The 27606-nt window shown below is 54.1% G+C and overlaps 1 protein-coding gene across 1 annotated transcript; it reads left to right on the top strand.

Annotated features, from left to right (window-relative positions):
- The first annotated feature begins 44 nt into the window (after positions 1 to 44).
- Positions 45 to 26372, top strand: ep400 (E1A binding protein p400). The gene is given in 53 exon segments (XM_047048147.1): positions 45 to 200; positions 1222 to 2547; positions 2667 to 2774; positions 2952 to 3036; positions 5290 to 5657; positions 5774 to 6073; positions 6173 to 6358; positions 6457 to 6597; positions 6693 to 6771; positions 6884 to 6924; positions 7033 to 7093; positions 7199 to 7288; positions 7406 to 7522; positions 7638 to 7828; positions 8600 to 8777; positions 8909 to 9045; positions 9144 to 9313; positions 9435 to 9609; positions 9725 to 9861; positions 10236 to 10422; positions 10615 to 10784; positions 10883 to 10960; positions 10962 to 11074; positions 13296 to 13460; positions 14049 to 14201; positions 14357 to 14448; positions 14583 to 14872; positions 15010 to 15212; positions 15340 to 15509; positions 16901 to 17097; positions 17389 to 17500; positions 17619 to 17900; positions 18039 to 18113; positions 18259 to 18393; positions 18477 to 18521; positions 18604 to 18757; positions 19033 to 19265; positions 19779 to 19952; positions 20072 to 20119; positions 20239 to 20375; positions 20920 to 20976; positions 21070 to 21148; positions 21344 to 21526; positions 21637 to 21682; positions 21783 to 21889; positions 22081 to 22267; positions 22352 to 22479; positions 23309 to 23515; positions 23642 to 23798; positions 23950 to 24086; positions 24217 to 24378; positions 24796 to 24882; positions 25456 to 26372. Coding segments are annotated over 52 exon segments (8910 nt in total). The 5' UTR covers positions 45 to 200; positions 1222 to 1242; the 3' UTR covers positions 25747 to 26372.
- Positions 26373 to 27606: the final 1234 nt, after the last annotated feature.

The following is a 27606-nucleotide window of genomic DNA, read 5'->3' as shown; positions in this document are numbered from 1 at the left end:
GTTTGATTGAGTAGATTTCTTCCTCTCGAATAGAAGTACTTCCGGTTCTTCACAGAATAGGTGGCCCGCAGCTATGTCTCTTAATGAGATATGCTCAAAACATTGAATTTATTTAATATCTTGCAGTATCAGAACAACCTTGAATATGATTTTTTGAAGATAACGTGTTCGTTGATGAGACAGCTGTATTTTCATCCACTGTGAGTAGGTACGCAATTGCTGTGCATGCAATAATATTAGCTAGCCATTTATTTACTTAGCACTGCAGGCCTTAACATAGCTAGAGCTAGCTTGCTAAAGGTAGCTAGCCTACTCTTTACGACAAAACTGTTATCAGTGGTTAATGTATCTCTCATGTGATGAATATTGGAAAACTAGAAACTAAATTAATAGAAAGGTGTATAGTAGAAATAACACTAGACACGTTTTGATCCGTAATAGATGCCGAGTCGTTACGAATAGCTAGCTAGGCTAGCTAAACAAGCAACCGTATATTGCTAGCCTAAGCTAGAGTACCACGCTCTTGTCAGCGAGCTCGTCCATTGTATTTAATTGTTTGCTAGATAGGCTAGCTACACAAGAAATAAATGCAGTGTTGGAATAAACAGTGCTGGTTATCATGTTAATTACGATATGTAAGTAACTTTAGTTAATAACAAAGTTATTGTATGTTTCGACTATATCTAGCTAGTGTACCTTGGCTTATGTACTGCACTGGGCTGTCAAATTGTACTTGGGTTAGTGTAATTGTTGGAACGGAATAGATTCCGCTTGCACGCCACATTGAAATAAATGTCGTTATAATCAAATGTTATAATTTAGCTAGCCAGTGACTTTATGGAGAATGATAAATTAGTAATGGGAGATACATTAGCTATACATACGCATTTCAGTTAAAGCCGCAGCGTTCTGCTTCTCAACGGTAGTGTATGCATCAGGAGGTAGACCTAGCCCATCTTGGTAAACAATAACATCAGTAGTTCGCCATGTTTACACCCATTTATTTCCATATTCGGCCTTTATAAAAACCTTTAGACAAAGTAATCTTAATTAAGTTAATCTTTGCATTTCGTTGGTTGGGGGAATTTGGGGAATTCAATCAAACATTTGAAAATGATTTGGAGTTATATTACATGAATATATCCTAACTGTTATTTTGTCCATGTGATGCAGGTGTGTTGTATTGGCAGCTGTAATATTACATCTGCACCTCGTCTACAGGTACTGCTTTTAAATAACGCAATGCACCATGGAAGTGGATCACAGAATGTGCAGCGTCAAGTTCAGAGATCCAAGTCTGAAGCGGAAGACCAGCAGCAGAACCTGGCAACCCAGCAGCAAGCAACAGTCAACCACCCTCAATCCCCTGTGACCACCATCACCTCTGCAGCCAGTCCCTCAGCCCCACAGTCCCCCAACTACCAGATAATCATGAGCCGAAGCCCCGTGACAGGGCAGAACATGAACATCACCTTACAGAACGTGGGTCAAATGGTCACAGGCAACCAACAGATCACTCTGACCCCTGTGCCCATCCAGAACCCCACCTCTCCTGGCTTTCAGCACACAACCCAACAGTGGAGGTTTGAACATGCCACATCTCCTTTAATCCAGGTCACCTCACCCCTGCCCCAACCCATGCAACCCCAAAGCCCCACCCAGCAAAGCCCGGGCCCCCTCCAGGGGGTGCAACGGCCAGGGGCCCCAGGAACAGGTTTGGGCGTGTGCGGACAGAGTCCAACCAGATTCGTCGACCCTGGCATGTTGATGAGACAAATGAGTCTAGGGAGCCCGACTGTAGGGAGTCATTTTGTTTACCAAGATGGCACAGGACTGACCCAGATTACACCCGGCGCTGCCGGCCAGGCCCAGCTGGCCTCCCCCGGCGTCCCAGGCTCTGTGCGGGAGCGAAGGCTGTCCCAGCCTCACTCGCAGACCGGAGGCACCATCCATCACCTGGGGCCGCAGAGTCCGGTGGCCAGCGGCACGTCTCTGCCCACGCTGGGAAGCCCGGGACACATCACCACGTCTAACCTACCTCCTCAGATCAGCAGTATCATCCAGGGGCAGCTGGCGCGCCCCATGATCTACGAGAAGATGGCCCAAGGCGGGGGTGCTGGGATCGGAGCAGCCGCTAATGCCACCTTCAGCATGCCCTCCTCCATTACCCCGTCCAGCCCGTCTCTCACCAACCCTTCCCAAGGGATCCCCAACACCCCTCTCAGCCCTACCGGCATGTCCATGGGCTCCGTCAAGAAGCAAACGCCCAAAAAGCTGGAAGAAATAGCCCCCTCGAGCCCCGAAGTAGCCCAGCTGAGGAAGCAATGCCTGGAGCACCACGCCAAGAAGATGGAGGGGCTGAAGGAGGTGTTCAAAGACTACCTGATCGAGCTGTTCTTCCTTCAGCACCTCCAGGGGAACATGATGGACTTTTTGGCCTTCAAGAAGAAGCCTTCCGTGCCGCTCTTCACTTATCTGAGGCAGAACGACTTGGACCTTGAGGATGAGGAGGAAGAGGAGGAGCAGTCTGAGGTCATTAATGACGAGGTGTGCTTTTTTTTTTTTATGTCTCAAAAAATTCTAAACAGAGAAACTGCCATCAGCTCTGTTTTCAGAATCGCAGTGAAAACCGTTGTGTGTGTATGTAATTTCGGTGTCGATCCCAGGTCAAGGTTGTCACCGGGAAGGATGGACAGGCGGGAACGCCGGTCGCCATAGCGACGCAGCTCCCGCCCAACGTGTCGGCGGCGTTCTCTACCCAGCAGCAGTTGCAGGTGAAGAGCAGTGAAGAGGGGAAGTTCTCCTGAACACAAGCCCGCTCTCAGAGGGAACGCGTCTCACACAGTTTATGGCCACCTCTTGGATCGTTTTTTTTAAGACTGAAACAGTTCAAGTTGAGATATCTGGTGTGAAGGGATCCCATGCTAACCTCCAGAGTGTGTCTCTACCAGGGTCACCCCGGAGGAGCCTCCGGAACCTTGACCAACCCTGGCGACTTGGAGGCTTTTAAGAGGCAGCAGGCCATGGCACAAGCAGGTAGGGCCTTCACATCCCCCTCCACTTTGGGTTTCCTCCCCCCTTTTCTTTCTTCCTTTTTCTGTTTGTTCGTTGTTTTGTTTTTGTTTTCTTCCCCTCAAATTGCTTCTGCTTCTAGATATTTGGCACCTTCTACTAGCGCTGTTTGTAGAAGTCCTAACCCCGCGGACGGAGAAGTGTGGGTCTGTGCGTCAGAGCGTCATCGTCGCTGTCTGTCTACGCAGTGTTTAGTTTCTTTTTTTTTCTTTTTTTTTGCGTTATGAGGGTATTGTGTGTTTTGAATCCCAGATCAGGCTAAGAGGTCCCGGATTGACGTTGGTCGCCATGGGCTGATTTTCCAGCATCCTGGTGTAGCCAATTTAGGATCGCCTGGCGTTCCTCTCCAGCAGCTTATGCCGACTGCGCAAGGTAGGAGTGCCACTACCAAGGCCGTACTCTGTTCTGTTCGATGCTGCTGGACGTGAACCAATCAACAAACAAACTCGCCAACAAAAACAAAAACTCCAATCCAACATTGAATGTCTTCAACAAAACTTCCAAGCAGCATCAACAAACTCGATCTTCATCCATCATTTGGATCCTTCAGCAGGCCTATGGAAGTTCAGGCTTAGCTTCTGCCAGCGCCCTCTCGTTCTGTCAGAAGGGAGGATGAGGAAGAGGAGAACCAAGTCTTGAAGAAGAGTAGCCTCACTAGGAAGATGCCATGTCCTTATGATTTTACTTTCCTTTGTGTTGGCCGTTGATCATCCGTCTTCATCCATCTCTTCCTTTTCTGAAGTTTGTTCCTCAAATCATTTTTTGGATGGACTTCCCTGTACCGCCGGAGCTTTGGCTAAGTCAGAAGCGGAAAACGGGAAGTGGGAAAGACCAGGAAAAAAATGATCTCTCTTCAGTGGGATGTGTTTTGGCTTGTTATTTTTATTTTTTTACTCATCGTCATCCCTCCTTCATCTCTCTCCCAGCCCTTTGTCTCGTCTGCATCGTCAGAACGCACCTTCGCCAACATCTCGACCTTCTCAGTTCCGTCCAGTCCATCGAGAGTCTTGTCTTTCCCCCTCCATCGCTCATCTTCTGTTGGTCTCTCCATCCGTGTCCATGGCATACCGTTCGGACTTGGGGTTTCTCTCCCTCAGCCGTGGTAGGAGGGGCGGGGGGGTCGTGCCGGAGGAGGGGCCGCCCCGTCACGGGTGGTGTTTTTGGGGGGGGGGGGGGGGCGCGTGTGTTGAGGTGTGTGTCAGGGCCAGGTGTTGGTGTCGACAGGGAGCTAAGACAGACGCTGCTTCAGTGTGCCCAGCTCCGCTCAGGCCTGCCGCCTGCCCTCCCCCTCCCCCCGTGTCTCCCCTGCTCTCTCCTGTGCTTTGCTATGTTCTGTACCGCCCACCAAAAGTCCAGGCATTTCAAATGCCAGCGTTTCCGCGCCAGAGTGACATCGCTTCATGCATGCTGAACATGTGACGTTTGTGTGATGGTGATTGTCCAGTTCCTTATTTTTTTCTTTCTGACTTGTTTGTTTCTTTTCTTCATTCCTTATCTATCCCTCTCCCAAACTTCCTAAACCCTCTGTTCATGCATGACCCAAGTTTGACTGTTTTAATCACATTCTCTCTTTACAGATAATGTTTTGGTTTGCATTACCTGAAGTAGTATATCATTTGACAGACATGTAGATGATCATATTGATTTGATTTCTTCTGTAATCATTGTGCTGTATGATTTCCTTATGTTCCACTCTTCCCCCAGCAGCAGTAAGAGGTAGTTCATGCTGCTGCTGGTACATACAGCGCATCCAGGTCACAAGGCCATAGCAAGGCTCTGGGGAGCTCATTCTGGAAACTGAATCAATAATCAATAAAAAAACACCCAAATCCCAAGTTTGAATGATGTAACATAGACCACACGTATATCTATATTGAATGCAGTGGGAAGGGGAAAAACAACCTTCAACCTGCCGAGCAGTCTTCTGGTATTCCACGCAGGTAAACGTTAGAGTAGAGGTTCCTTTGGTCCTGAGCAGAGCCCTGTTTCTCTCTGTCCCCCTTTCAGAGCTCTCTCTAACTTCAGGCACCAGCACAGCCACAGTTCATTTCAGGGATCTTAATTCATACTTTTGTATCTACATTTTGAATTCAAGCAAGAATGGCCTCGACTTTGCTCCAAGCACCAGAGCGCCTGATCAACTCCCTCCCACACACACTCCCATCCTCTCCGCCCCCCTCCTCTGGTTGTTCCCTTGACTCGGTTCCTGTGCCGCAGGTGGGATGCCTCCAAACCCCCAGGCGGTCCAGATCCCTGGGCAGAAGCAGACCCAGCAGCAGTACGACCCGTCCAAAGGGCCTCCGGTGCAGAACGCCGCCAGCCTGCACACCCCTCCCCCCCAACTGCCAGGCCGCATGCCCCAGGGCATCCTCCCCATGGGGGGTCTGCCCCTGGCACTCTCCCAGCAGTCCCAGCTGCTGGATAACCCCGCCCAGGCGGCCGCCCAGGTCAAGGTGCAGGGGACCGTGGGCGCTCCCGTGAACCCCCACGCCCAGCTCCAGGCCCAGCTCCAGCAGCAGATGCAGTCGGCCCTCCACCCGCAGCTGCAGTCTGGGCAGCTGCAACAGGCCCAGCCCATGATGCAGGCAGGACACGCGCTCATTCCACCCATGTCCATTCAGAACAGTTTTAGCTTGTAGTTATGTTTTGGAAGTATACACGTTCTCAACATCGGGGTTTTTATTTTTCGATTTCTCCTCAGACCGTGGCGCTGGCGCGTCCCGGAGCAGACTCGCTTCAAGCCGGTCAGAGAATGATGAACAACTCCCTCTCCATCTCCTCGCTGTCCCCCTCCACCCTGGGGGCCACCAACCCCCTCCTGTCCCCCCACACGGCGGGCCCCCTGCGCACCCCCGGCTCCAGCATCAGCCCGGCCACGCAGTCCAAGCTGGCGGGGCCCAACGGCACTTCAGCTGTGAAACTGGGGGGCTTCGGCCAGGGCTCAGGCATGCAGTCCTCCCAGGAGAACTCCCAGGATAAACAGGTGGAGCAGGCCAAACTGGTGAGGCTCGCGTGGACACAGAAAGGACCAGAGCGTTGTCAGGTCGGGATCACTCCTCACGTTCATGCTGTCTGTGTTCCTCTCCCACCCCCCCCACAGGAGTCCCAGGTGCACCAGCGCATCTCCGAGCTGAGGAAGGAGGGCCAGTGGTCGGCCAGCAGGCTGCCCAAGCTCATGGAGGCTTCGCGGCCCAAGTCCCACTGGGACTACCTGCTGGAGGAGATGCGCTGGATGGCTGCAGACTTCGCTCAGGAGAGGAGGTGGAAGGAGGCTGCTGCTAAAAAGGTAGGGTGGCGCTGGTGCTTTGTGTGTACTTGGTGTTGACGCCACACAGTCTTGGCTCCTTGACATTTATTGGCATCCCCCTTCCCTCCCCCCTTCAGCTGGTTCGTACTTGTGCCCGTTACCATGACGAGCAGAAGAAGATGGAGGAGAGGTCCAAGAAGGAGGAGGAGTCCCAGCTTCGTCAGATCGCCAGCAGCATAGCCCGGGAGGTGGACCTGTTCTGGTCCAACATTGAGCAGGTGTGAGATCTGTCTGGATGCCTCCAGGTTCTGTCCAACAAAACGGTCTGATTACCCTCAGCCTTGCCCAATTCTCCTTGTGTGGTTTCTTTCAGGTCGTCGAAATTAAACTCCAGTTTGAGATTTATAACAAAAGACTGAAAACACTGAGCTTACAGAGAGCTTCATGCAAGGGTGAGCTTTGTCTTTTGATCTCACTTCTGTCCAGAGAATTTGCTTCAGGGAATTCCCCTCATATTGATCTAAGAGTTTGATAAAACATGTTTGCTTATCCCTCGTATTACAGGACAGGGTGCTCTGACGACAGCTGAGAATGCAGAAAAAGAGGTAGGCGATCCATGGAAACAAAAGACTTAATCACGACATACGGGCGATCATGATATGCCATGATATATCAAACGCATCATTTCATCGTTGCACTTTTTTCACATTTAGCAGGAACCCAGCGTCTCAACCAGGAAGAGAAAATCCAGCACGTCATTGGCTGAAGAAGAACGTAAGTAATGCAGAGGCCCCGCCCCCGAGTCATGTGGGTGCATCTGTCCTGCAGTTGCGTGTGTGTGTGACCGTGCGGTTGTGTGTGTGTCTCTGTTCCTCCCAGCTCTGGATGAGGAGAGCACCATAGCAGAGCAGGAGGCCATGGAGGTGGAAGCCGACCAGAAGAAGGAGCTGGCAGAACTGGCTAAAGATGGTTCGTTACGGCACTAAACACACCCGTAAAAAAAGACGAATCAAAAAAAGAAAGTCAGTTGTTGGATGACATTCCTCCTCGTCTTAGTCTCACCTCCTGTGTGTGTGTGCTTCCCAGCTGAGATGCCCCTGGATGCTCTGGTGAAGCAGTATGCCGGGGCGTACGCCGACAGCTTTGACTGGCCTCAGCCCAGCCCTCAGAGTGAGGACGAGGAGGACAAGGAGGACACTGAAGGTACCCATCAACAAACAAACAAAAATCCCCTCATCATTTTTTTCCCATCTGCGCCCTGCTGGCAACACCATGAGTAGTGCTGGAGCACGTGTTTCAGTGTCTCCTGGTCTCTCAGGGACGGAGAGCCCTCTGGGAAGCCCCCACGAGGCTGTGCTGATCGACTCGGTGCTCAGCGTGGACCAGCACAGCGCTGCAGAGAGGCCCAGCTCGCCTGGGGACCACGGGAAACCCAAGAGGGACATAGCAGAGGTGGCGGCGGCCACAGACCTCATCCTGCCCAAGGGCAGCGCCAGGACCACCTCAGCTGTGAGTCAGCCTGTCCTCACACTGGGTCACTGCCAGTCAGTCTGTCCTCACACTGGGTCACAGCCAGTCAGTCTGTCCTCACACTGGGTCACAGCCAGTCAGTCTGTCCTCACACTGGGTCACAGCCAGTCAGTCTGTCCTCACACTGGGTCACAGCCAGTCAGCCTGTCCTCACACTGGGTCACAGCCAGTCAGCCTGTCCTCACACTGGGTCACAGCCAGTCAGTCTGTCCTCACACTGGGTCACTGCCAGTCAGTCTGTCCTCACACTGGGTCACAGCCAGTCAGCCTGTCCTCACACTGGGTCACAGCCAGTCAGCCTGTCCTCACACTGGGTCACAGCCAGTCAGTCTGTCCTCACACTGGGTCACAGCCAGTCAGTCTGTCCTCACACTGGGTCACAGCCAGTCAGCCTGTCCTCACACTGGGTCACAGCCAGTCAGTCTGTCCTCACACTGGGTCACAGCCAGTCAGTCTGTCCTCACACTGGGTCACTGCCAGTCAGTCTGTCCTCACACTGGGTCACAGCCAGTCAGTCTGTCCTCACACTGGGTCACAGCCAGTCAGCCTGTCCTCACACTGGGTCACAGCCAGTCAGCCTTTCCCAGGGGAGACGATAGGGAGGACGATAGGGAATATTATGGATGAGTTGGATGAGGACAGAATCGAGTATAAAATGATGAGTCAGTCCACTTCTGTTGCCTAGGATATTATGAATATGATGTGATTGTATTTGTCTAATGCAGAGGGTGGATTTGTTTTGGATTCCAGGTCCGCTGCCAGGCCCCTGTCCTGCTGCATGGCTCCCTGCGGGAGTACCAGCAGATCGGAGTGGACTGGCTGTCTAGCCTTCACAAGAAGAACCTCAACGGTATCCTGGCAGATGAGACGGGGCTTGGCAAGACGGTTCAGACCGTGGCCTACATGGCTCACTTGGCTGGGGAGGAGGGTGAGCAACATGAGCGCCCGCAGGGCCGACGTGGCCCATCGCTGGAGCAGTGTGTGGGCCTTGGGTTGTTTGTGTGCCAAGCTTCAATCTGAAGACGGGGTCTTTGAATCTCTCGTGTGGTTTACCTCTAGGAATCTGGGGACCCCATCTGGTGGTGGTAAGGACCTGCAAGATCTTGAGCTGGGAGATGGAGTTCAAACGCTGGTGTCCCGGTCTGAAGATCCTCCTGTATCTGGGCAACCGACGGGAACGCAGGGCCAAGAGAACGGTAGCTAGCGGGGTCCTCCAGGGTTCCCACACGTGCCTGCTGGTCAGCGTGGTCGTGGGGAACCGGTGTGAACTGTTGTTGTTGTTGTGTGTCGTCAGTGTTGGGCGGAGGCCAACAGCTTCCACGTGTGCGTGACGTCCTACAAGCTGCTGCTGAAGGACCAGAGCCACTTCATGCGGAGGAGGTGGAAGCACCTGGTCCTGGACGAGGTGCAGCTCATCAAGAGCATGTCAGAGAAACACTGGGAGACCGTCTTTGCCCTCAAGAGGTGAGACACGCTCGCAGAAACCCCCCCCTTCCGAAACGCGGAGGTGTCTGAAAGATCAGGGATTTTGTGACAAAGCATTCATGTTGACGGTTGTTTGTTTTTTTTCTTTGTGACTTTTCAGCCAGCAGAGGATCCTCCTCATCAACACTCCGCTGCAGAACACCCTGAAGGAGCTGTGGACCATGATCCACTTCCTGCTGCCTGGAATCACACGGGCCTACTCAGACTTCCCTGTGAAAGCAGGCACCGACCAGAACCAGGACTACTGTCACAAACTGGTCATCCGGCTGCACCGGGTAGGTGGAGAGCCGGTGTCGACGGTGTCCGGCGGCCGCTTCGAAAGCCCTGGTGTGTTTTCTCAGCTGGTCCGTAGTCCTGCTCAGGTCCGGCTGTTCCTCCGTTGCTCCTCAGATGATCCAGCCCTTCATCCTGAGGCGCTCCAAGAGGGACGTGGAGAAGCAGCTGCCCAAGAAGTACGAGCACATCCTGAAGTGTCGGCTGTCCGGACGGCAGAAGAACATGTACGAGGACATCCTCACCCAGACAGGGTCAGTCACTCCCCTGACCGCATCCCCGCACCCTCTCTCTCTGTCTCTCTCTCTTTCTCTGTCTCTCTGTCTCTGTCTCTCTGTCTCTGCCTCTCTCTCTGTCTCTCTCTCTGTCTCTGTCTCTCTGTCTCTGTCTCTCTGTCTCTGTCTCTGCCTCTCTCTCTGTCTCTCTCTCTTTCTCTGTCTCTCTGTCTCTGTCTCTGCCTCTCTCTCTGTCTCTCTCTCTGTGTCTGTCTCTCTCTCCCTCCTCTCAGCGCCACCCCATGAGCAACACAGTACTTATTTGTTTTAGTCAGTTCAAACTCATGCAGGCCCTTGCTAATGTTGTTTCCTGTTGCTCATCCGTTTGCCCTTTGCTCTCCGTCGCCCCCTAGAGCCCAGAAGGCGTTGAAGACGGGCCACTTTGTGAGTGTCCTGCAGGTGCTGATGCAGCTGCAGAGGGTGTGTAACCACCCTGACCTGGTGACCTCCAGGGAGACCAGCAGCTCCTACGTCTGCTCCGCTCTGCAGTACCATACGCCCTCGCTGGTGCTGGGGGCCCTGCAGGACGACCCCTGGAAGGTAGGACACACACACACACACACACACACACTGGCACTCAAGAAGAAGCTTCTCACTCACAGTCATTGAGACCGTTCAGGTTTTTGTGTGAAATGATAGAAGAAGAAAAAACATTGCTTTTAAAAATGTGTTTACAACTGGTATGATCTCAACCATTCCAACTCCTTGTACCTCCTCCTGCCCCCCTGCCAGACGGTGGACCTGTCCCTGTTTGACCTGATCAGCAACGAGCACCGTCTGACCCGCCACGAGGCGGAGAACGTGCTGCCCAAGCTGAAGATGACCCGCCAGCTCATCCAGGAGATCCACAGCAGCCCGGACCCCCCGGCCAGACCCAAACCCTGCAAGATCAAACCCATGAGGTCTGGACAGCGACCACACAAAACACAAACAAGCCTTCTGCTTGGTGGTGAGACATGCCAGGGGGAAAACGGGTCTGATTCTGGGATCTGATCGCTAGGTTGTTCCAGCCGGTGCAGTATGGCACCAAGCCAGAGGGGCGTCTAGTCGTCATCACCAGCGCCTCCCCCGCCCCCCCCCACCACCTCCGCCGCCCCCACCACCACGGCCCCTGCTGCGTCCACCCAGCCGGCCCAGACCAGGGGCAAGTCCCCGGTCACCACCACCACCACCACCACCAGCAGCTCCCAGGGTAAGAACACTGGTCTGGTTTCCCCTCCACTAGGGGGCGCCATTGCCTTGAGGAAAAGGCACTCGTTTATATTGGTAACGCAAATCTGGGACGTAATGATCTCCTTTTAAGCCTGATGAGCTTCGAGTGTGTGTGTGTGTGTGTGCCGTTTTAAAGCCCATAACATCAGCCTTGCTGTTTTGTTAGGCATGTGTGATATTACTTTTTCATTCTAGTTGGTTTACTTTAACATTTGTGTGTCATTACTACCATGGCATTTTTCAAATGTGTTTTTGCATGGGATGGTGCACCATATTGATGTGCACCATATTCAAAAACAACAAAAAGGTTAAATCCATATTTATAAGCCTTAGGTTTAGCCTGGCACCCGATGACTGGAAGCCTTGACTACAAATTCTCCCGATATTGAAGTGATGATTGCCCTGTAAGCCAGCCAGCCCCAGGTCATGCAGAAGGACAGCCCCACTGATCAGAGCTGTGTACATGTTGTCTAACAGTAAGACCCCCCCCCCCCATCCCAAACCCCCTTGTCCCTTACAGCGTCTGGAGGGCCTGTTCAGAAAGCCCACAGCAGCACTCCAGCCATCACCACCTCTACATCCCCTGCTGTAGCCCCCTTTGGGAGCCCCGCCGCTAGGCAGCATGTGGCGGGGGCTGCCCCTGGGGCTCCGGCCTCTGGGGCTCCGGCCTCTGGGGCTCCGGCCTCTGGGGCTCCGGCCTCTGGGGCTCCCGCTCAGGCGGCGGTGGGCTCCGTGGCCCAGGTCCCCCTGCCAGGCTCGGCTCAGGGGCCCAGGCCGGCCCTAGCCCCTAGCCAGGCCCTCCAGCCCAGCCTGCTGCCCCAGAGGCTGGTTCTAACATCCCAGGCCCAGGCACGGTTGCCTAGTAAGTCAGAGGCCTCTTCCCCTCCTCCCCTGCTCCTGGGCAGCAGGGAGGCCTGCTCTAAACACAGGGCTTTATAGGACCCTGCTGATGTGTCATTGGGGCTTGGCTTTAACTAAACAGTAGGTTTTTTTTTGGAGGGGGGGCATTTAAAAAACAACTAAATGGGCAAAGTATCAAGTATTAATGTAAAAAAACAAAAAAACATTTACATTTTATAAATATTTTAAACTAAGCTATGTAAGCCTTATTGATATAGGTGATATATTCAGTGAGCCTATTCGTTGAAATTACATTTTTTGATTTACAACCTTTTTAAATGCTTAGCTATGGCCTCGGTAATTCAAATATTTCACATCATTTTTTCCCTTTTTAAAACTGTAAGCTATTGACTGAGTAAACCAAACGGCCAGTGCTCTCCAGTCTGAACGACCACATCAGCAGCCTGTCCACTGACCCAGTCTTCCTCAGTTTGGCTCTCTCTAGACTTGCATGTCCACATCGAATGCTGCCCTGACCAACCACATCCAACCATTTTAACCTGTTTCAACACCACCCAATGCATCCAACCCCATCGGATATTGATTCCTCCCATTTCACTAATCTTGTGTGTTTTTTTGTGTCAGCCTACCTGTGCAAGATGAGATTCCCAAAGCTTTTTGGGATCCTCTGTGTACAGGGGATGTTGTTCCTGTTCCTGTTGTTGTTCCTGTGGTTGTTGTTGTTGTTTGTGAGTGTGGGGGGTGAGCGTGCGCTCTGCTCTGCGTGTGGAGAAGGTTCCTCACACATGGAGGTTCTCAGACGGCTCTTTGCCTCCCGTGTGAACACGCAAACCTTTTCAACAGCACCTTCACGTCCACCATGGATACCGTTTCACAACTAAGCAGAAAATAGACGCTGCCCCTCCAGTCGTCTTAGGGTTTTGCTCGTTTATTTATGCGTTGACCTTGATTTACAAAGAGAAATGTGGTCGTTTGAGGATGAATACTCGCCACTCTGAGTCTACCTTGGCTGAAGTGGGGATGGTGTTGAAAAGGCCCAGTTAAGTGCAAACCAGCTTGAACTGAATACATAGTCTGTTTGTTGCAGGATGTGTGTCTCCTGAAGGCCACTCTGTTCAGGTTCCTCCCCCCCCCCCCCTCAGGGTTGAGCAGACGCTCTGCTGTAAAGGAGCTGTCCACTTACTAACCCACCTCGGGTCTGCATGGGCACACTTTAGTTTCAACCTTTAACTAACTGAAAAACAGCTGGGTCTATTATTTATTTTATTTAAAACCCCCATTTTGGAGCAGTTATTTAACTAGAGGTATGTGTGTGTGTGTGCTCTTCCATCCTACTGAAGGTGGAGATGTGGTGAAGATCGCCCAGCTGGCCTCCATAGCGGGTAACCCAACCCGGGTGTCCCAGCCAGAGACCCCCGTCACCCTGCAGTTCCAGGGCAACAAGTTCACCCTGTCCCCCAGCCAGCTGCGTCAGCTGACGGCAGGCCAGCCCCTGCAGCTCCAAGGTACACTCGGTAAAGTACAGCCTGCATACATACTCTCTCCTCCTCTTCCTCTGTCGTTTCTTTCAGCCAGACTCGTGTCTGTGTGCTGTTTATGTCCGAAATATTAACCTATCAAGTATTGCACAGTCAGTCAGTGAAGAAGTTAAGACATTTTTAATACTTGCGGCCGGCCCACAAGCAGACAAAAACATGAAACGCCATGGTGATACAAAGGTTGTCCACTAGCATGCTGTGCTAGCTAACCTTTTAAAGGAAACCGCTCTTCACAGACATTGGTTCATACAACTGTGACTTGGCTCTCCTTTCATTGGCTTCCTTGCATAGACCTTGAGTGTGTGCGCGTGTGTGTGTCTGCGCTCTCTGACCCCTCAGCTTGACCATATGATTAACGTCTTTCATGGCCTCTCCAGTAAGATAGTCAGCCCAGGTCACCTTGTTTAAGCCTAGAATTTCTCCCTTTCCAATTTGATGTTTTTTTTCTCCCCCAATTAATTTGAACAATACCTCCTGAAAACCCCATTTGAGAGCCATTCAGTGATGGTCCAAGTAGCTGTTTAATTGTTCCCGTGTTGTGTCTGTGTGATGCAGGCAACATCCTGCAGATCGTGTCGGCCCCTGGCCAGCAGATCCTGCGGCCGCAGGGCTCCATGGTGATGCAGACCGTACCCCCGGCTGTGCCCGCCTCCAACTCCTCCTCCACCCCCGGCACCCCTCCCCCCGCGCCCCCCTCGGCTCAGCCAGGTGAGGGCCGGTCTCACCTGCACCCCCCCCCCCCCTCTGCGCTCCTGCTTGCACGGGTCGCGCTTCGCTGCTCCTTCTGGCCCCTGTGGCAACACTGACCTCTTCTCTCCATCCTCTCTCTCCTTTTGTTTCTCTCTCTCTCTCTCTGTGTTAAGGTCCAGGGGTTAATTCCAACTCCACCATGACCACCACTCCCAGTGGCAGCTCCAAGCCTGCTGCCGGTGCGGCAGGTCCGGCCGCCCCACAGGTGAGAGTCTGGCTCTTGGCCAACTGCCGTTTTACCGTCCCTGTCAAAAGAGTGGTTTAGAACGGGGCGCGGCTGTGTCTCACCGTCTTCTCTGTCTCTCTCTCCGTCCCTCCCTCTCTCTCTCTCTCCTTCAGGAGTCGTCGGAGGAGAGGAGCCGCCACGTGGAGGAGCGTCTCGCCCGTCTGTTCAGCACCAACGAGCGTCGCTGTGGCAGGGGCGTCCTGTACGGTGCCGACCTGCTCCAGGCCTGCTGCGTGGCCCCTGGGGCCCCTCACTCGGCCCTCACCGCCGGGGGCTGGAGGTGGGTGGGCAGGGAGAGCTGTCACCGGGCCCAGAGGACCTGCGTCGCCACCACCACCCACCTCCAGTCCGCTCTCCTCTCCACCTCTGATCGCCTGGAGGCTGGGAGGAGCCGCGTCCAGAGGTGCTTATCAAGTCTCGAGTTTACTCACACTTTGACCCGTATCAAACATCCCACTTCCATTAGAAGGCTAACAAAAAACACGATCCGTATGTGAAGTCAGTCAACACCTCCCTCTAACTTCTTCTTCGTCTTTCTAGGTTATCCTGTGTGGTACCGGCCACTGTTGCTCCTCCCCCTCAAATGTACGCGGCCAATCCCCCGGCTCCTTACAGCTTGGAGCAGAAAGCCCTGGTGCGCAGGCTCGCGGAGGCCGCCGCCCCCCACAGCACTGAGATCCACCAGCTGACCTGTGGCCCCCTCCTCCAGTTCCCCGACCTGCAGCTCCTGCAGATGGACTCAGGTAAGCCAATCAGGACCGTCTGGAACAGAACAATGCTGCAAAAGTCGAGAGTTAAGTCGACCCTCAAGTATTTTCCAGAACTTTGTATCCACTGAAATGTGTTTTTTTTTCTCTCTTTCTGCTAAAGGTAAACTGGAGGCTCTGGCAATTCTGCTTCAGAAGCTGAGGTCGGAGAATCGCCGCGTGCTCATCTTCACCCAGATGGTGAAGATGCTGGACATCCTGGAGGCCTTCCTGGACCACCGGCAGCTCACCTACGTCCGCGTGGACGAGAGCCTGACCCTGGAGGAACGCCAGGTAGACCCCCTCCCTCCCTCCCTATCTGCACCCACCAGCTGTCCTGCTCTCGTTACTGTTCAGTAGGCCTATTCACTGTGTTCCATACAGCCTGATGGTTGTAGTTGACTCACTCACACAGCGCTACATTTACATGTAGTCATTTAGCAGACGCTCTTATCCAGAGCGACTTACAGTAAGTACAGGGACATTCTCCCCGAGGCAAATAGAATGAAGTGCCTTGCCCAAGGACACAACTTCATTTGGCATAGCCGGGAATCGAACCGGCAACCTTCTGATTAGTAGCCCGATTCCCTAAGTGCTCAGCTCTCTGACTCCCCCGAAGCGCTAGCGGCCTTCCCAATGTCTGTGTCCCCCTGTAACAGCCCTAGCTCCCGGCCCTAGCTCCCGGCCCTAGCTCCCGGCCCTAGCTCCCGGCCCTAGCTCCCGGCCCTAGCTCCCGGCCCTAGCTCCCGGCCCTAGCTCCCGGCCCTAGCTCCCGGCCCTAGCTCCCGGCCCTAGCTCCCGGCCCTAGCTCCCGGTTCAGTGCAGTGTTGTGGTTCTCCACGGGGACAGAGCAGCGAGCTCTCTTCCCTCCCTGCTGGATGCTGTTCCTGCCAGGGCCTTCAGGGCCTCCAGGGCCTCCAGGGCCTCCAGGGCCTCCAGGGCCTCCAGGGCCTCCAGGGCCTTCAGGGCCTCCAGGGCCTTCAGGGCCTCCAGGGCCTTCAGAGATGCTCACATTTGACTGGCCCAGATTCTGGCCTTCCTTGAACCTTTGCTTCTTTCATCACTGCTGACTGGCACTCGTTTTCTGCTCTGGCTTGACTTCTCTGATCTAACCAACATCTGCATTTGTTTTTGAGCTTTCCTTCTCTCTCTCCGTCGGCGATCTGTGAGTGAACTGTACTGGAGGATATCTGTAAATCCTTTAAGCCTTGTGTTATCTTTTGGTCATTCTGACCCATCAGTCATTGTGACCCACCGTCGTATTGCGACAACTTTACCGCATACAAAAACAAAGTGAAGCATTTTCTTTCAACCGTCGGGCTGTCTCAGACCCCCCACATTGCAAAGGTTAAAAGAAAATCATTTTTATTTGTTTTTGTATTGGGTAAAATTGGGTAAACACAACGCTGGTTCGTTATGAACCATTGGATAATGTGACCCGAAGGCAGCACAAGGGTTAAGCTATGTAGCACAATTCTACACCTTGTTTTGAGTTGGACACAAGCGATAGCATACATATCTCTCCAGGAATCTTAAGTGGCATGTTTCATACAGGAGTTTGAGGTTCCAGTGAATGTCTCCTGGTGACTCCTACAGACTAGTTGGCCAGGATAGAGGTCCTTCTTGTGGCTGCTCTGATCCTGACACCCCCCCCCCCCCCCCCCCCTCTCTCTGGTTCCCCTCAGGAGAACATGAAAGCGTTTAACAGGAACCGCCAAGTGTTCTGCAGCATCCTGACCAACCGCTGCTGCTCGGCCGTGGGCACCGTGTTTGACGCTGACACCATCATCTTCTACGACACGGACCTCAACCCCAGCATGGACACCCGCACCCAGGAGTGGTGCGACAAGATCGGGCGCTCCAAGGACGTGCACATCTACAGGTGACGCTCTCCTTTAACTCTCTCGGGTCCAGGTGGTCCCACACACTGTCTCTCTCAGGTCCAGTCGGTCCCACACACTGTCTCTCTCAGGTCCAGTCGGTCCCACACGCTGGCTCTCTCAGGTCCAGTCGGTCCCACACGCTGGCTCTCTCAGGTCCAGTCGGTCCCACACGCTGGCTCTCTCAGGTCCAGTCGGTCCCACACGCTGGCTCTCTCAGGTCCAGTCGGTCCCACACCGCGTTCTGTCTGGAGCGCAGGGGAACCCTAACTCGTTCTCTCCCTCCTTCCCAGGCTGGAGAGCGGGAACTCCATAGAGGAGAAGCTTCTGAAGAACGGCACCAAAGATCTGATCAGAGAGGTGGCTGCCCAGGGCACCGACTACACCCTGGCCTTCCTCACACAGGTAGGACATCCAACCCAGTCACGATTCTCATTTAGTCTCCCGTTCTGCCACCTTGGGCTCAATCAAATCCCCAAGAGATGTGTCGTCGACCCTGCTGTGTGTCTTCGGCCTCCCCCAGATGACCATCCAGGACCTGTTTGAGGTGGAGGCCGGCTCGGGGGAGAAGGTGGAGGAGTTTGTGGTGCTGCACCAGGAGCCGTCCCCCTCCGAGGCCATCTCCCCACGCGTGGCCCGGCCCTACATCCAGGCCCTCAGCAGCATCAGCCTGGACGCCCCCCCACCGGAGGAGGAGCAGGGGGGCCGGGGGGGGCCTGAGGACCCCGGGGACGAGCTGGAGAAGGAGGCGCCGGTCAAAGACGATCCCTCGCAGATAGAGGAGCTCAATGCTGTCATGTGTCAGGTAACCAGACCACTACAAAGTGTTCTTACTTAGTAATGACTTGACTTGACTGACTTTATTTACTGGTAGGCTAATATTTCAGTGTTGTTCTTAGACAGCAGTACTTTTTCCCTAGTGACCTCCCTCTCTCCTCCCCAGCTGACCCCCATAGAGAGGTACGCCCTACATTACCTGGAGTACGTCCACGTCGGTGACGATGAAAGCCTTCTCAAGGTGAGGAGGTTACAAAGGCCTTTTTTTTTTTTTTTTTTAAACAAGCAAACATCCCCATCACAAACATTTCTCCAAACTCTTAACAAACCCCCCCCCATAAAAACACGTGTATCTCTGCTCCCTTTCCCCCGCCTTGATGTCCCAGGAGCGTCTGGACTGGGTGAAGCGGGGCTGGGAGATGAAGCACCTGCAGAAGCTGAGGTGTGAGGAGGAGGAGAGGCTGCTGGTGGAGGGAGAGGAGGACCTGTTCACCTACACCAGAGAGGACGCCTACAACATGGTAGGCTGCTGGGGGCTCCACAGCGCTCTGTCTCATTCAATCCCCAGCACAAATCTCTAAACCTCGTGCCTCTCTGTCCACAGGAGTACGTGTTTGATGCTGAGGATGGCCAGACAGAGATCATGCCGGTAAGCTCATCGATATTTAACAGGTATACATGTGTGTATGAGGTGTACAACACGTGTTCTGACGTGTGCTTGGCGTGTGCAGCTCTGGACACCGCCCACCCCGCCCCAGGACGACAACGACATCTACATCGACTCTGTCATCTGCCTGATGTACGACTCTGCGCCCATGCCCGAGTCCAAACTCCCTCCGGTCTACGTCCGCAAGGAGCACAAGAGGCTGAAGATGGACCCGTCAGGTGAGCTCTCCTCCTCCTCCAGGTCCACTTCCTGGTTGTTGTGGCGTGGTGTGTCCTGGGGGTCAGATGGCCGAGCGGTAAGAGAATCAGGCTATTCATCAAAACGTTGCTGGTTCAATTTCCGGACGTGCAAAATGACCTTGTGTCCTTAGGCAAGGTTCTTAACCCTACTTGCCTCGGGGAGAATGTCTCTGTACTTCCTGTAAGTCGCTCTGGATAAGAGCATGTGCTAAATGACTAAATGTAAACGCCGGAGTGTCGTGTGTTGGGAGCAGCAGGCAGGAAGAAGAAGAAGGGCCACGGGGAGACGGTGGTGCCTCCGCGCTCCCTCTTCGAGAAGGCCAGCATGCTGAAGGTCCGCCGCGAGGGCAAGGACCAGAAGAAGAACTTCTCCCTCAAGCAGCAGGCCCCCTTCGCCAAGCCCCTGCCCTCATTGGTCAAGCCGGCCATGGAGGCGGGCCAGGACAACCCGGAGTGGCTAATCAGTGAGGACTGGGCCCTGCTACAGGTACCGCCTCCTAGTCATGTGATCTCTGTATGCTAAGGATACTATCACATAGTGGTCCGGTGGATTTAATGGTAGCTAATATGTAGACGTGGTATAGATACAAACAGACTGAATTTGCAGAGTGATGAGAAGTTTATTATTAGTAGTAACCTAATTAAATTACCTAGTGACTAGGTAGAGATGTAGTATAATATAGTTAGGTAGTAACTATTTAGTTAACCAGTATAGTAAAAGACTTTTTACGCAATTAGGCAGTTAGGTATTATAGTATAGTGTATGAATAGTGTATTGGTGGTAACTGTCTTTTATTTTATATTGTATAGCTCTGCCAATATTTTGTTGTACATTTTTCTACATTTTACCATTTTGTTTATTCTGTTTACTATGAACCTGCCCACCAAAGTAAAAGTTGTTTGTGAACACTTACTTGGCGGTTAAACCCAATTCAGATAGTGTGTGTCAGTACAGTGTGTGAGTGGTGTGTGGCTGGTGACTGTGTCTTCTGTGTGTCAGGCTGTCAAGCAGCTCCTGGAGCTCCCCCTCAACCTGACCATCGTGTCTCCCGCCCACACGCCCAACTGGGACCTGGTCAGCGACGTGGTCAACTCGTGCAGCCGCATCTACCGCTCGCCCAAGCAGTGCCGTAACCGCTACGAGAACGTCATCATCCCCCGAGAGGAGGGCAAGGTGAGGGGGGTGAGGGGGCAGGGGGGTGACAGTGAACCACGCACGGCCTTACAGAACTCCAGGGTCACACGCTGGTGTTGGTGCGGCCTAACCCATTGCTGTTTGTTGTTGTTTATTAGTTGGTGTACGAGGCTAACCCCAAGAAGAAGACTAAGAGCATCTACAAGGTAAGCCGGCGTTCGACGTTGTTGACGAGGTGAACCGCTTTGTGGAACCGCGGCCGTGACGTGTTGGCATGGCGCTGAGAGCTCTGTTGACGTTGGTCTCTTCCTCCTCCTCCTCCCAGTCGAAGAACAGCCGTCCCCTGAGAACCTGTCAGATCTACACCCAGGACGACAACGCCACCCACTTCCAGCTCTACAACAGCCGCTTTGAGCTCATGAAGATCATCGCCAGCAAGAGGAGTCCTCCCATCAAACCTCTGTATGTACTAGGCTAACTCTACCACCCTCCCATCAAACCTCTGTATGTACTAGGCTACCTCTACCACCCTCCCATCAAACCTCTGTATGTACTAGGCTACCTCTACCACCCTCCCATCAGACCTCTGTATGTACTAGGCTACCTGTACCACCCTCCCATCAGACCTCTGTATGTACTAGGCTAACTCTACCACCCTCCCATCAGACCTCTGTATGTACTAGGCTACCTCTACCACCCTCCCATCAGACCTCTGAATGTACTAGGCTACCTCTACCACCCTCCCATCAAACCTCTGTATGTACTAGGCTACCTGTACCACCCTCCCATCAAACCTCTGTATGTACTAGGCTAACTCTACCACCCTCCCATCAAACCTCTGTATGTACTAGGCTAACTCTACCACCCTCCCATCAGACCTCTGTATGTACTAGGCTAACTCTACCACCCCCCCTTTAAAAAAAATCACATAGCTATCAACTTAAAGCTCTCGCTGTTTCCAAATCCTTAAGTACATGTGGGATGGTTTTCTGCCCTCTGGTCACAGTTTGGGAATGAACCCCTTCCAGAAGAACCCCAAACACGCGTCAGTCCTGGCAGAAAGGTGAGAAAGTGTTCCGTCTCTAGCTGCTCATGATGCTTTCAGTTCAGCGTGCCTCCAGGACTAAACGTGTCAACTCCTCCTGGTGTTTCACAGCGGGATCAGCTACGACAAGCCCCTCCCTCCCATCCAGGTGGCCTCCCAGCGAGCCGACAGGATTGCCAAGGAGAAGAAGGTGTGTGTGTGTGTGTGTGTGTGCATGATTTGGACCACGTTGAAGGGGTTTCCTCGGTTCTTCTGTTGTATGAGCTGCCGTCACGGAAAGCAGTCGGTCTGTCAGATGTGGTCATGTCCGTGCTCAGTTCACTAAGCTGAAACATGTGCTGTTTGCGTGTGTGTGTGTGTGTGTGTGTGTGTGTGTGTCGTCCAGGCCCTAGCAGAGCAGCAGAGGACCCAGCAGTTGGCCCAGCAGCAGCAGCAGCAGGCTGGAGCTCCCCAGGCTGCGGCCCAGGTCCAGGTGCAGGTCCAGGCCCCCAGCGTAGCCCTGGCCCCGGGGGTCGTCCAGGCCCCCACCGTGGCGGGGGTGGCTGCTGTGCCCAACACGGCCGTCCTGGTGAGCAGAAGGACACGCCACCCTGGCTCAGACTGTGCAGCCGGTTTTCATTTTTGTCTCGTGAGAGGAAATGAGGATGGTGTTTCTCATGTGTTTCTGGTGTTTTTCAGGCGGGGGCGATCAAGAACGCTCCTGTCGGCACGACCATCCAAGGGGGTAGGGCTTTCATTTCATGTACTTAAATAAATAAATAAATAAATATACATTTTCTTTTTGAATTTCTATCTAAAAAGTTTCCCTTTTTGTTTCCTTCCAGCCACCATAGGGGGGAATGTGATTGTGAACACTGTTCCTGGAGTTTCTCCAAGTCCCTTCCAGGCCAACAAGCGTCTGGCATCACCAGTCATCCCAGGCACTCTGTCTGTAAGTCTGTTTCCCACTGCTGTCGTAGCTCAGTGCAGCGTCCCACTGAGATGAAGGAGATGGAGCTCCCTTCATGTGTCTAACCCTCTGGAAACCACCCACTCACAGTAGCTGGTCGTGCCCCTGAGGGGAACACATGGATGCTGTCGTGCAGGGATCTCCATCATCTCTCTCTCCGTGTGTTTCCACAGCCCGCTGGAACAGCCGCGGCCCAGGTGGTCCAAGCCCAGCAGAGGGCCGCCCCCGCCGAGGTGGTCGCCATAACTACAGGCCAGGGCATCAGGGCGGTTACCCCGGCGACCGGCTCAGCGGTGGTGTCCACCACCCTGAGCCCTGTCCAGACTCAGGCCCGCCCCCTGGTCACTCAGGTCACTCCAGGTACTGCAGGCTCCTCCACCGGGAACATGCTCTCTGGGAGGTCCACTCGTAGGTCTGACTGGCCCTATCTCTCCCTGTCCCCAGCCCCAGGCATGCACCTGGCCCAGGGGAAACCCATCACCCCCACCCACCTGCACATGTTCCGCCAGCAGCATCAGATCCAGCAGCAGCAGGCCACCTCCCCCCAGATCAAGGCTGTGGGGAAACCCCAGGTAGATCCACACACCCTCCATACACGACCTACCCCACACCCTCCATACACTAGCTACCACACACCCTCCATACACAACCTACCCCACACCCTCCATACACTAGCTACCACACACCCTCCACACACGACCTGCCCCACACCCGCCATTCAATAGCTACCCCACACCCTCCTTACACTAGCTACCCCACACCCTCCATACACTAGCCACCCCACACCCTCCACACACTAGCTACCCCACACCCTCCATACACTAGCTACCCCACACCCTCCATACACTAGCTACCCTACACCCTCCACAAATTAGCTACCCCACACCCTCCATACACTAGCTACCCCACACCCTCCACACACTACCATACACTAGCTACCCTACACCCTCCACACATTAGCTACCCCACACCCTCCATACACTAGCTACCCCACACCCTCCACACACTAGCTACTCCACACCCTCCATACACTAGCTAACCCGCACCCTCCATACACGACCTACCCCACACCCTCCACACACTAGCTACCCCACACCCTCCATACACTAGCTACCACACACCCTCCATACACTAGCTACCACACACCCTTGATACCAGTGGTTTTTAACCCTGGTCCTCAGGGTACCCCCTGTCCTGCATGTTTAGATGTTTCTTGGCTCCAACACACCTGATTCAAATGCATGTTCGTTACCAGGCTTCTACAGAGCTAGATAACGACCTATTTGAATCAGGTGTGTTGGAGCAGGGAAACATCTAAAACATGCAGGACAGGGGGTAAAAGGGTTAAGAACCACTGCTCTATACACTAGTACTTACAACCATCCCCCCCATCGTCTGCAGGAGCTGCTGAAGCTGCAGAAACAGAAGCTGCAGGCCGCAGCCGTAGCAGCGGCCCAGAGCCAGCAGGCAGGAGCTGGCCAGGCTGCCGGCCAGGTCCAGCCGGTCCAGCCCGTCCAGGCCGGCCCCCAGCTGGCCTCCGTGGCCACGTCTAGGCCTGGCACCGTGCTGACCGGGGCCACCGTGGCCAACCTGCAGGTGGCCAGACTGGTGAGAGGCACTGGGATGGGACGCAGCCCACCTGCATGCTGTCACTACACTGGGGAATGTTCTTTGTCTGTCCTGGTGTTGGCTTTGAGGTAACTGTGTGTGTGTGTGTGTGTGTGTGTGTCCCAGACGCGTGTGCCCACTCAGGGTCAGATCCAGACACAGGCAGCCCAGACCGCCCAGGTGACCCTGACCAAGCCCCCTGTGGTGTCGGTACCCGCCGTGGTCTCCACCGCTGGCGTCACCGTAGCTGGCATCAGCGTGGCCATAGGGCAGCCTAAAACAGGTGGGGCAACACCACGACTAAACAAGTGCTCCTAATGTCATTGGACATTATTGTCATGTCACGCGTTCTTGAGTGTGTGTGTGTGTAAGGGAGTTGTTCCCCAGCCTCCCCCTCCTCTGACCTGTCATATCTCCTCCTCTCCAACCGGCAGGCGGGCCGGTGTTGACGCCCCCGTTCCCCCAGATGCAGGTGCAGAAGGTGCAGCAGCTGCTGCAGATGAAGCAGCAGGGGGCCCAGCAGCAGAAAGCAGCACAGCCCCAGCAGGGCCCGGCCGCCGCCCAGCAGAAGGTAAGACTCGGCACACGGGCCACCAGGGGGCGCTTGTTTCGGATCCAAAACCCCGTCGCGAATCGGTAAGTACAGATGTTTTAAAGGCAGCTAACGTTGACCCTCCACCCCACCCCTCCCTTCCTCTCAGATGGGTCCCCAGCAGGTGACCGTGCAGGCGGCCTCGCCCGCCCTGCAGCAGCAGAAGGTCACCTACACCACCACCACCCAGATCCAGCCTGGCATCAAGACCCAGTTCTTCACCACTCCCATCGCCCAGGGCCAGAAGCCCACAGGGGCCCAGCAGCTCCAGGTGAGAGACGCCTCAGGAGTCCCCCTCAGCCCTGCTCCACACAGGGGCCACGGAGCCTTGTACTGCACTGGTCTTAGGTTAGCATAGGTTTAGAAGGGTAGTAGAGGTTATTATGGGTAATTACAGGTTTAATATACTGTATTGAATATTGTATCTTAGGAGGTTTACTATATTTGAGCTTATCATAGATGTAATCTAGGTTCTGTGTACTTATATGTTGTGTTATTCCAGGTTGCTTTGTGTAGTCTTGTCCTAAGAATTACAGTGCCCAGTCTGACCCTGTGTTGTTCTGTGCATCTGACATCAAAAAAACTTGAACTTGTGTCGAGGAATGGGGCGGGGGGGGGGGGGGGGGGGGGGGGGGGGGGGGGGGGGGTTCCGTGTTGGTGCTGATGGTGCTGTTTGGTCTGTGGCCAGGTGGCTAAACTCCCCCAGATGGTGCAGCAGCAGCAGCAGCAGCCCACTTTGGCCAACATCCAGCAGATAGTGTCCTCTCCCCAGCAGGTAGGGAGACATGGAGTGACCACAACAGCACCCTACTTAGAAACCACAGAAATCCAAAAGGCATTCGTCCGAGTCAATATACTAGATCTTATTGGTCTAATACAGAGGTTTTCAACCCTGGTCCTCAGGGACCCCCTGTCCTGCACGTTTTAGATGTTTCCCTGCTCCAACACACCTGATTCAAATGAATGAATCGTTATCTAGTTATGCAGAAGCCTGCTAACGACCCATTCATTTGAATCAGGTGTGTTGGAGCAGGGAAACATCTAAAACATGCAGAACAGGGGGGTCCCTGAGGACCGGGGGTCCCTGAGGACCGGGGGTCCCTGAGGACCGGGGGTCCCTGAGGACCGGGGGTCCCTGAGGACCGGGGGTCCCTGAGGACCGGGGGTCCCTGAGGACCGGGGGTCCCTGAGGACCGGGGGTCCCTGAGGACCGGGGGTCCCTGAGGACCGGGGGTCCCTGAGGACCGGGGGGGGTTGAGGACCGGGGGGGGTTGAGGACCGGGGGGGGTTGAAGACCTCTGGTCTAATAGATGGTGGCAGTTCTGTTAACGTGTGTGTCCTGTGTTAGCTCCAGACCCAGACGGTGGCCCTGACCCAGGCCTCGCCCTCGGCCCCGGCCCAGGTCCAGATGTTCCCCGCGGGCGTCAACAACGCCCAGGTGATCCAGCAGAAGCTGCTCCAGGCTGCCGCAGCCTCCTCTCAGATCCAGAGCCCTCCGGCCAGCAGCCCGGCCCCCCAGGCCGCGGCGCCCCCCGCTGGAGACGCCCCCGCGCAGCAGCCCCCTGCCAAGGGCCAGGCTCGCTCCGCAGGGGCCCTCAGAGCCAAGACCCCAGCCAAGCCCAGTGGAGGCAGTAGCTAGGGAGGGCAGCTCTGTTGGAGCCCCCACCTTGTCAGTGTAAATAGACTCCCAGAGGCAGGGCTTCCCATCGAGGGGAGCCAGTGGGGCGGGGTTTGAGCCAGTGGGGCGGGGTTTGAGCCAGTGGGGCGGGGTTTGACCCAGTGGGGCGGGGTTTGAGCCAGTGGGGCTGGGTTTGAGCCAGTGGGGCTGGGTTTGAGCCAGTGGGGCGGGGTTTGAGACAGTGGGGCGGGGTTTGGCCCAGTGGGGCGGGGTTTGACCCAGTGGGGCGGGGTTTGAGCCGTCACCAGAGGTCGGTCCGTGTACAGCTCCGCTCCTGTAACACTGTCCTCTTCTCAGCTCGCCTGCAGTGTCAGCAGATCTCCCCCCCCCGGTTTCGAAAGCTTCCCTCTGCACCAACGTGTCTGACTGCAAGAGCTGATGAAGTACAATTCATATCGTCATCTTGATGAATATATTCCCTTTTTGCTGGGGGGGCCTATTGATTGGTGTGTAGCTATTCTGGGGATTGAGCTGTCCTATAGAATGATGTTTAGTGTATCCATACTTTGTCCCCTGCCAACCCCCTCTCCCTCCCTCTCTCTCCCTCTAAGCCTCCCTTTCCCTCTCTCTCCCCCTCTCCCCCTCCCTCTCTCTCTCTCTCTCTCTCTCTCTCTCCCCCTCCCCCTCCCCCTCTCTCTCCCTCCCCCTCTCCCTCCCTCTCTCTCCCCCCCTCTCCCCCTCCCCCTCTCTCTCTCTCTCCCCCTCCCCCTCTCCCCCTCCCCCCCCTCTCTCTCTCTCTCTCTCTCTCTCCCCCCTCTCCCTCCCCCTCTCTCTCTCTCTCTCTCTCTCTCTCCCTCCCCCTCTCCCCCTCCCCCTTTCCCCTCCCCCTCTCTCTCTCTCTCTCTCCCTCCCCCTCTCCCTCCCTCACCCTCTCCCTCCCTCTCCCTCCCCCTCCCCCTCTCTCTCCCCCTCTCCCTCCCCCTCTCCCTCTCTCTCCCCCTCTCTCTCTCTCTCCCTCCCTCTCTCTCTCTCCCCCTCTCCCTCCCCCCCCTCTCTCTCTCTCTCTCCCTCCCTCTCCCTCTCCCTCTCCCTCCCTCTCCCCCTCCCTCTCCATTTGATGTGATTCTTCTTCTTCTCCTGGTTCTCCCTCCCCCTCTCCCTCCCCCTCCCCCTCTCCCTCTCCCTCTCCCTCTCCATTTGATGTGATTCTTCTTCTTCTCCTGGTTAGGGTTAGGTTAGTTCTCCCTTATGGTGTCTGTGACTTCCTTGTTGTTTCTAGACGTTGAAAATATCCCTCTGGACCATTCTTCTCATGATAGTGATTGTAGTTGTGACTAGCTCCGCCAGTAGTACTGCTGTTGTCCACCAGAGGGGGCAGCGTTCCAGGCCCTCAGCTCATCCTAGCTAACTGTCATTTGTGAATCTCTTACTCACATTCATCCATCCATCCATGACCTGAAGTATCAGTCATGGTTTATGTTCCCGATATCCCATTCTGATAACCTGTTGGGAGTGTCCAAAGGTAACTTATATCTGGCATAAGGTTTTGCCATGAGAACACGATCTTCAATAGAGATTGTCCGTGTTATAAACCACCACACACAACACAGTTTAAATATAGTTTAAATCAGTTGTTGTTTTTGTTGCCGTAAAATATAAATCAAAATAACAATGCACGTTCCTTTAGTTATCAACTGTTTTTTTATGTAACAAATACACTGTAAACATGTACTTTGGTATCTTGTGTTTTCTCATAAATTTGTCATTTTTTTTATTGATGTTGAAGAAAAAAACCTGTAAATAACAATGGAAAAAGAAAACATTTGTACTTGTAAAGTAGTTGTGTTTTCATTGGATTTTTTCAGCCTAATTGTAATAAAG

Source organism: Hypomesus transpacificus, chromosome 24 (genome assembly GCF_021917145.1).
Source record: "Hypomesus transpacificus isolate Combined female chromosome 24, fHypTra1, whole genome shotgun sequence".
Classification (NCBI taxonomy): Eukaryota; Metazoa; Chordata; class Actinopteri; order Osmeriformes; family Osmeridae; genus Hypomesus; species Hypomesus transpacificus.
Note: the sequence above shows the minus strand (reverse complement) of the source record. Positions and strands in the feature narration are given on the sequence as shown.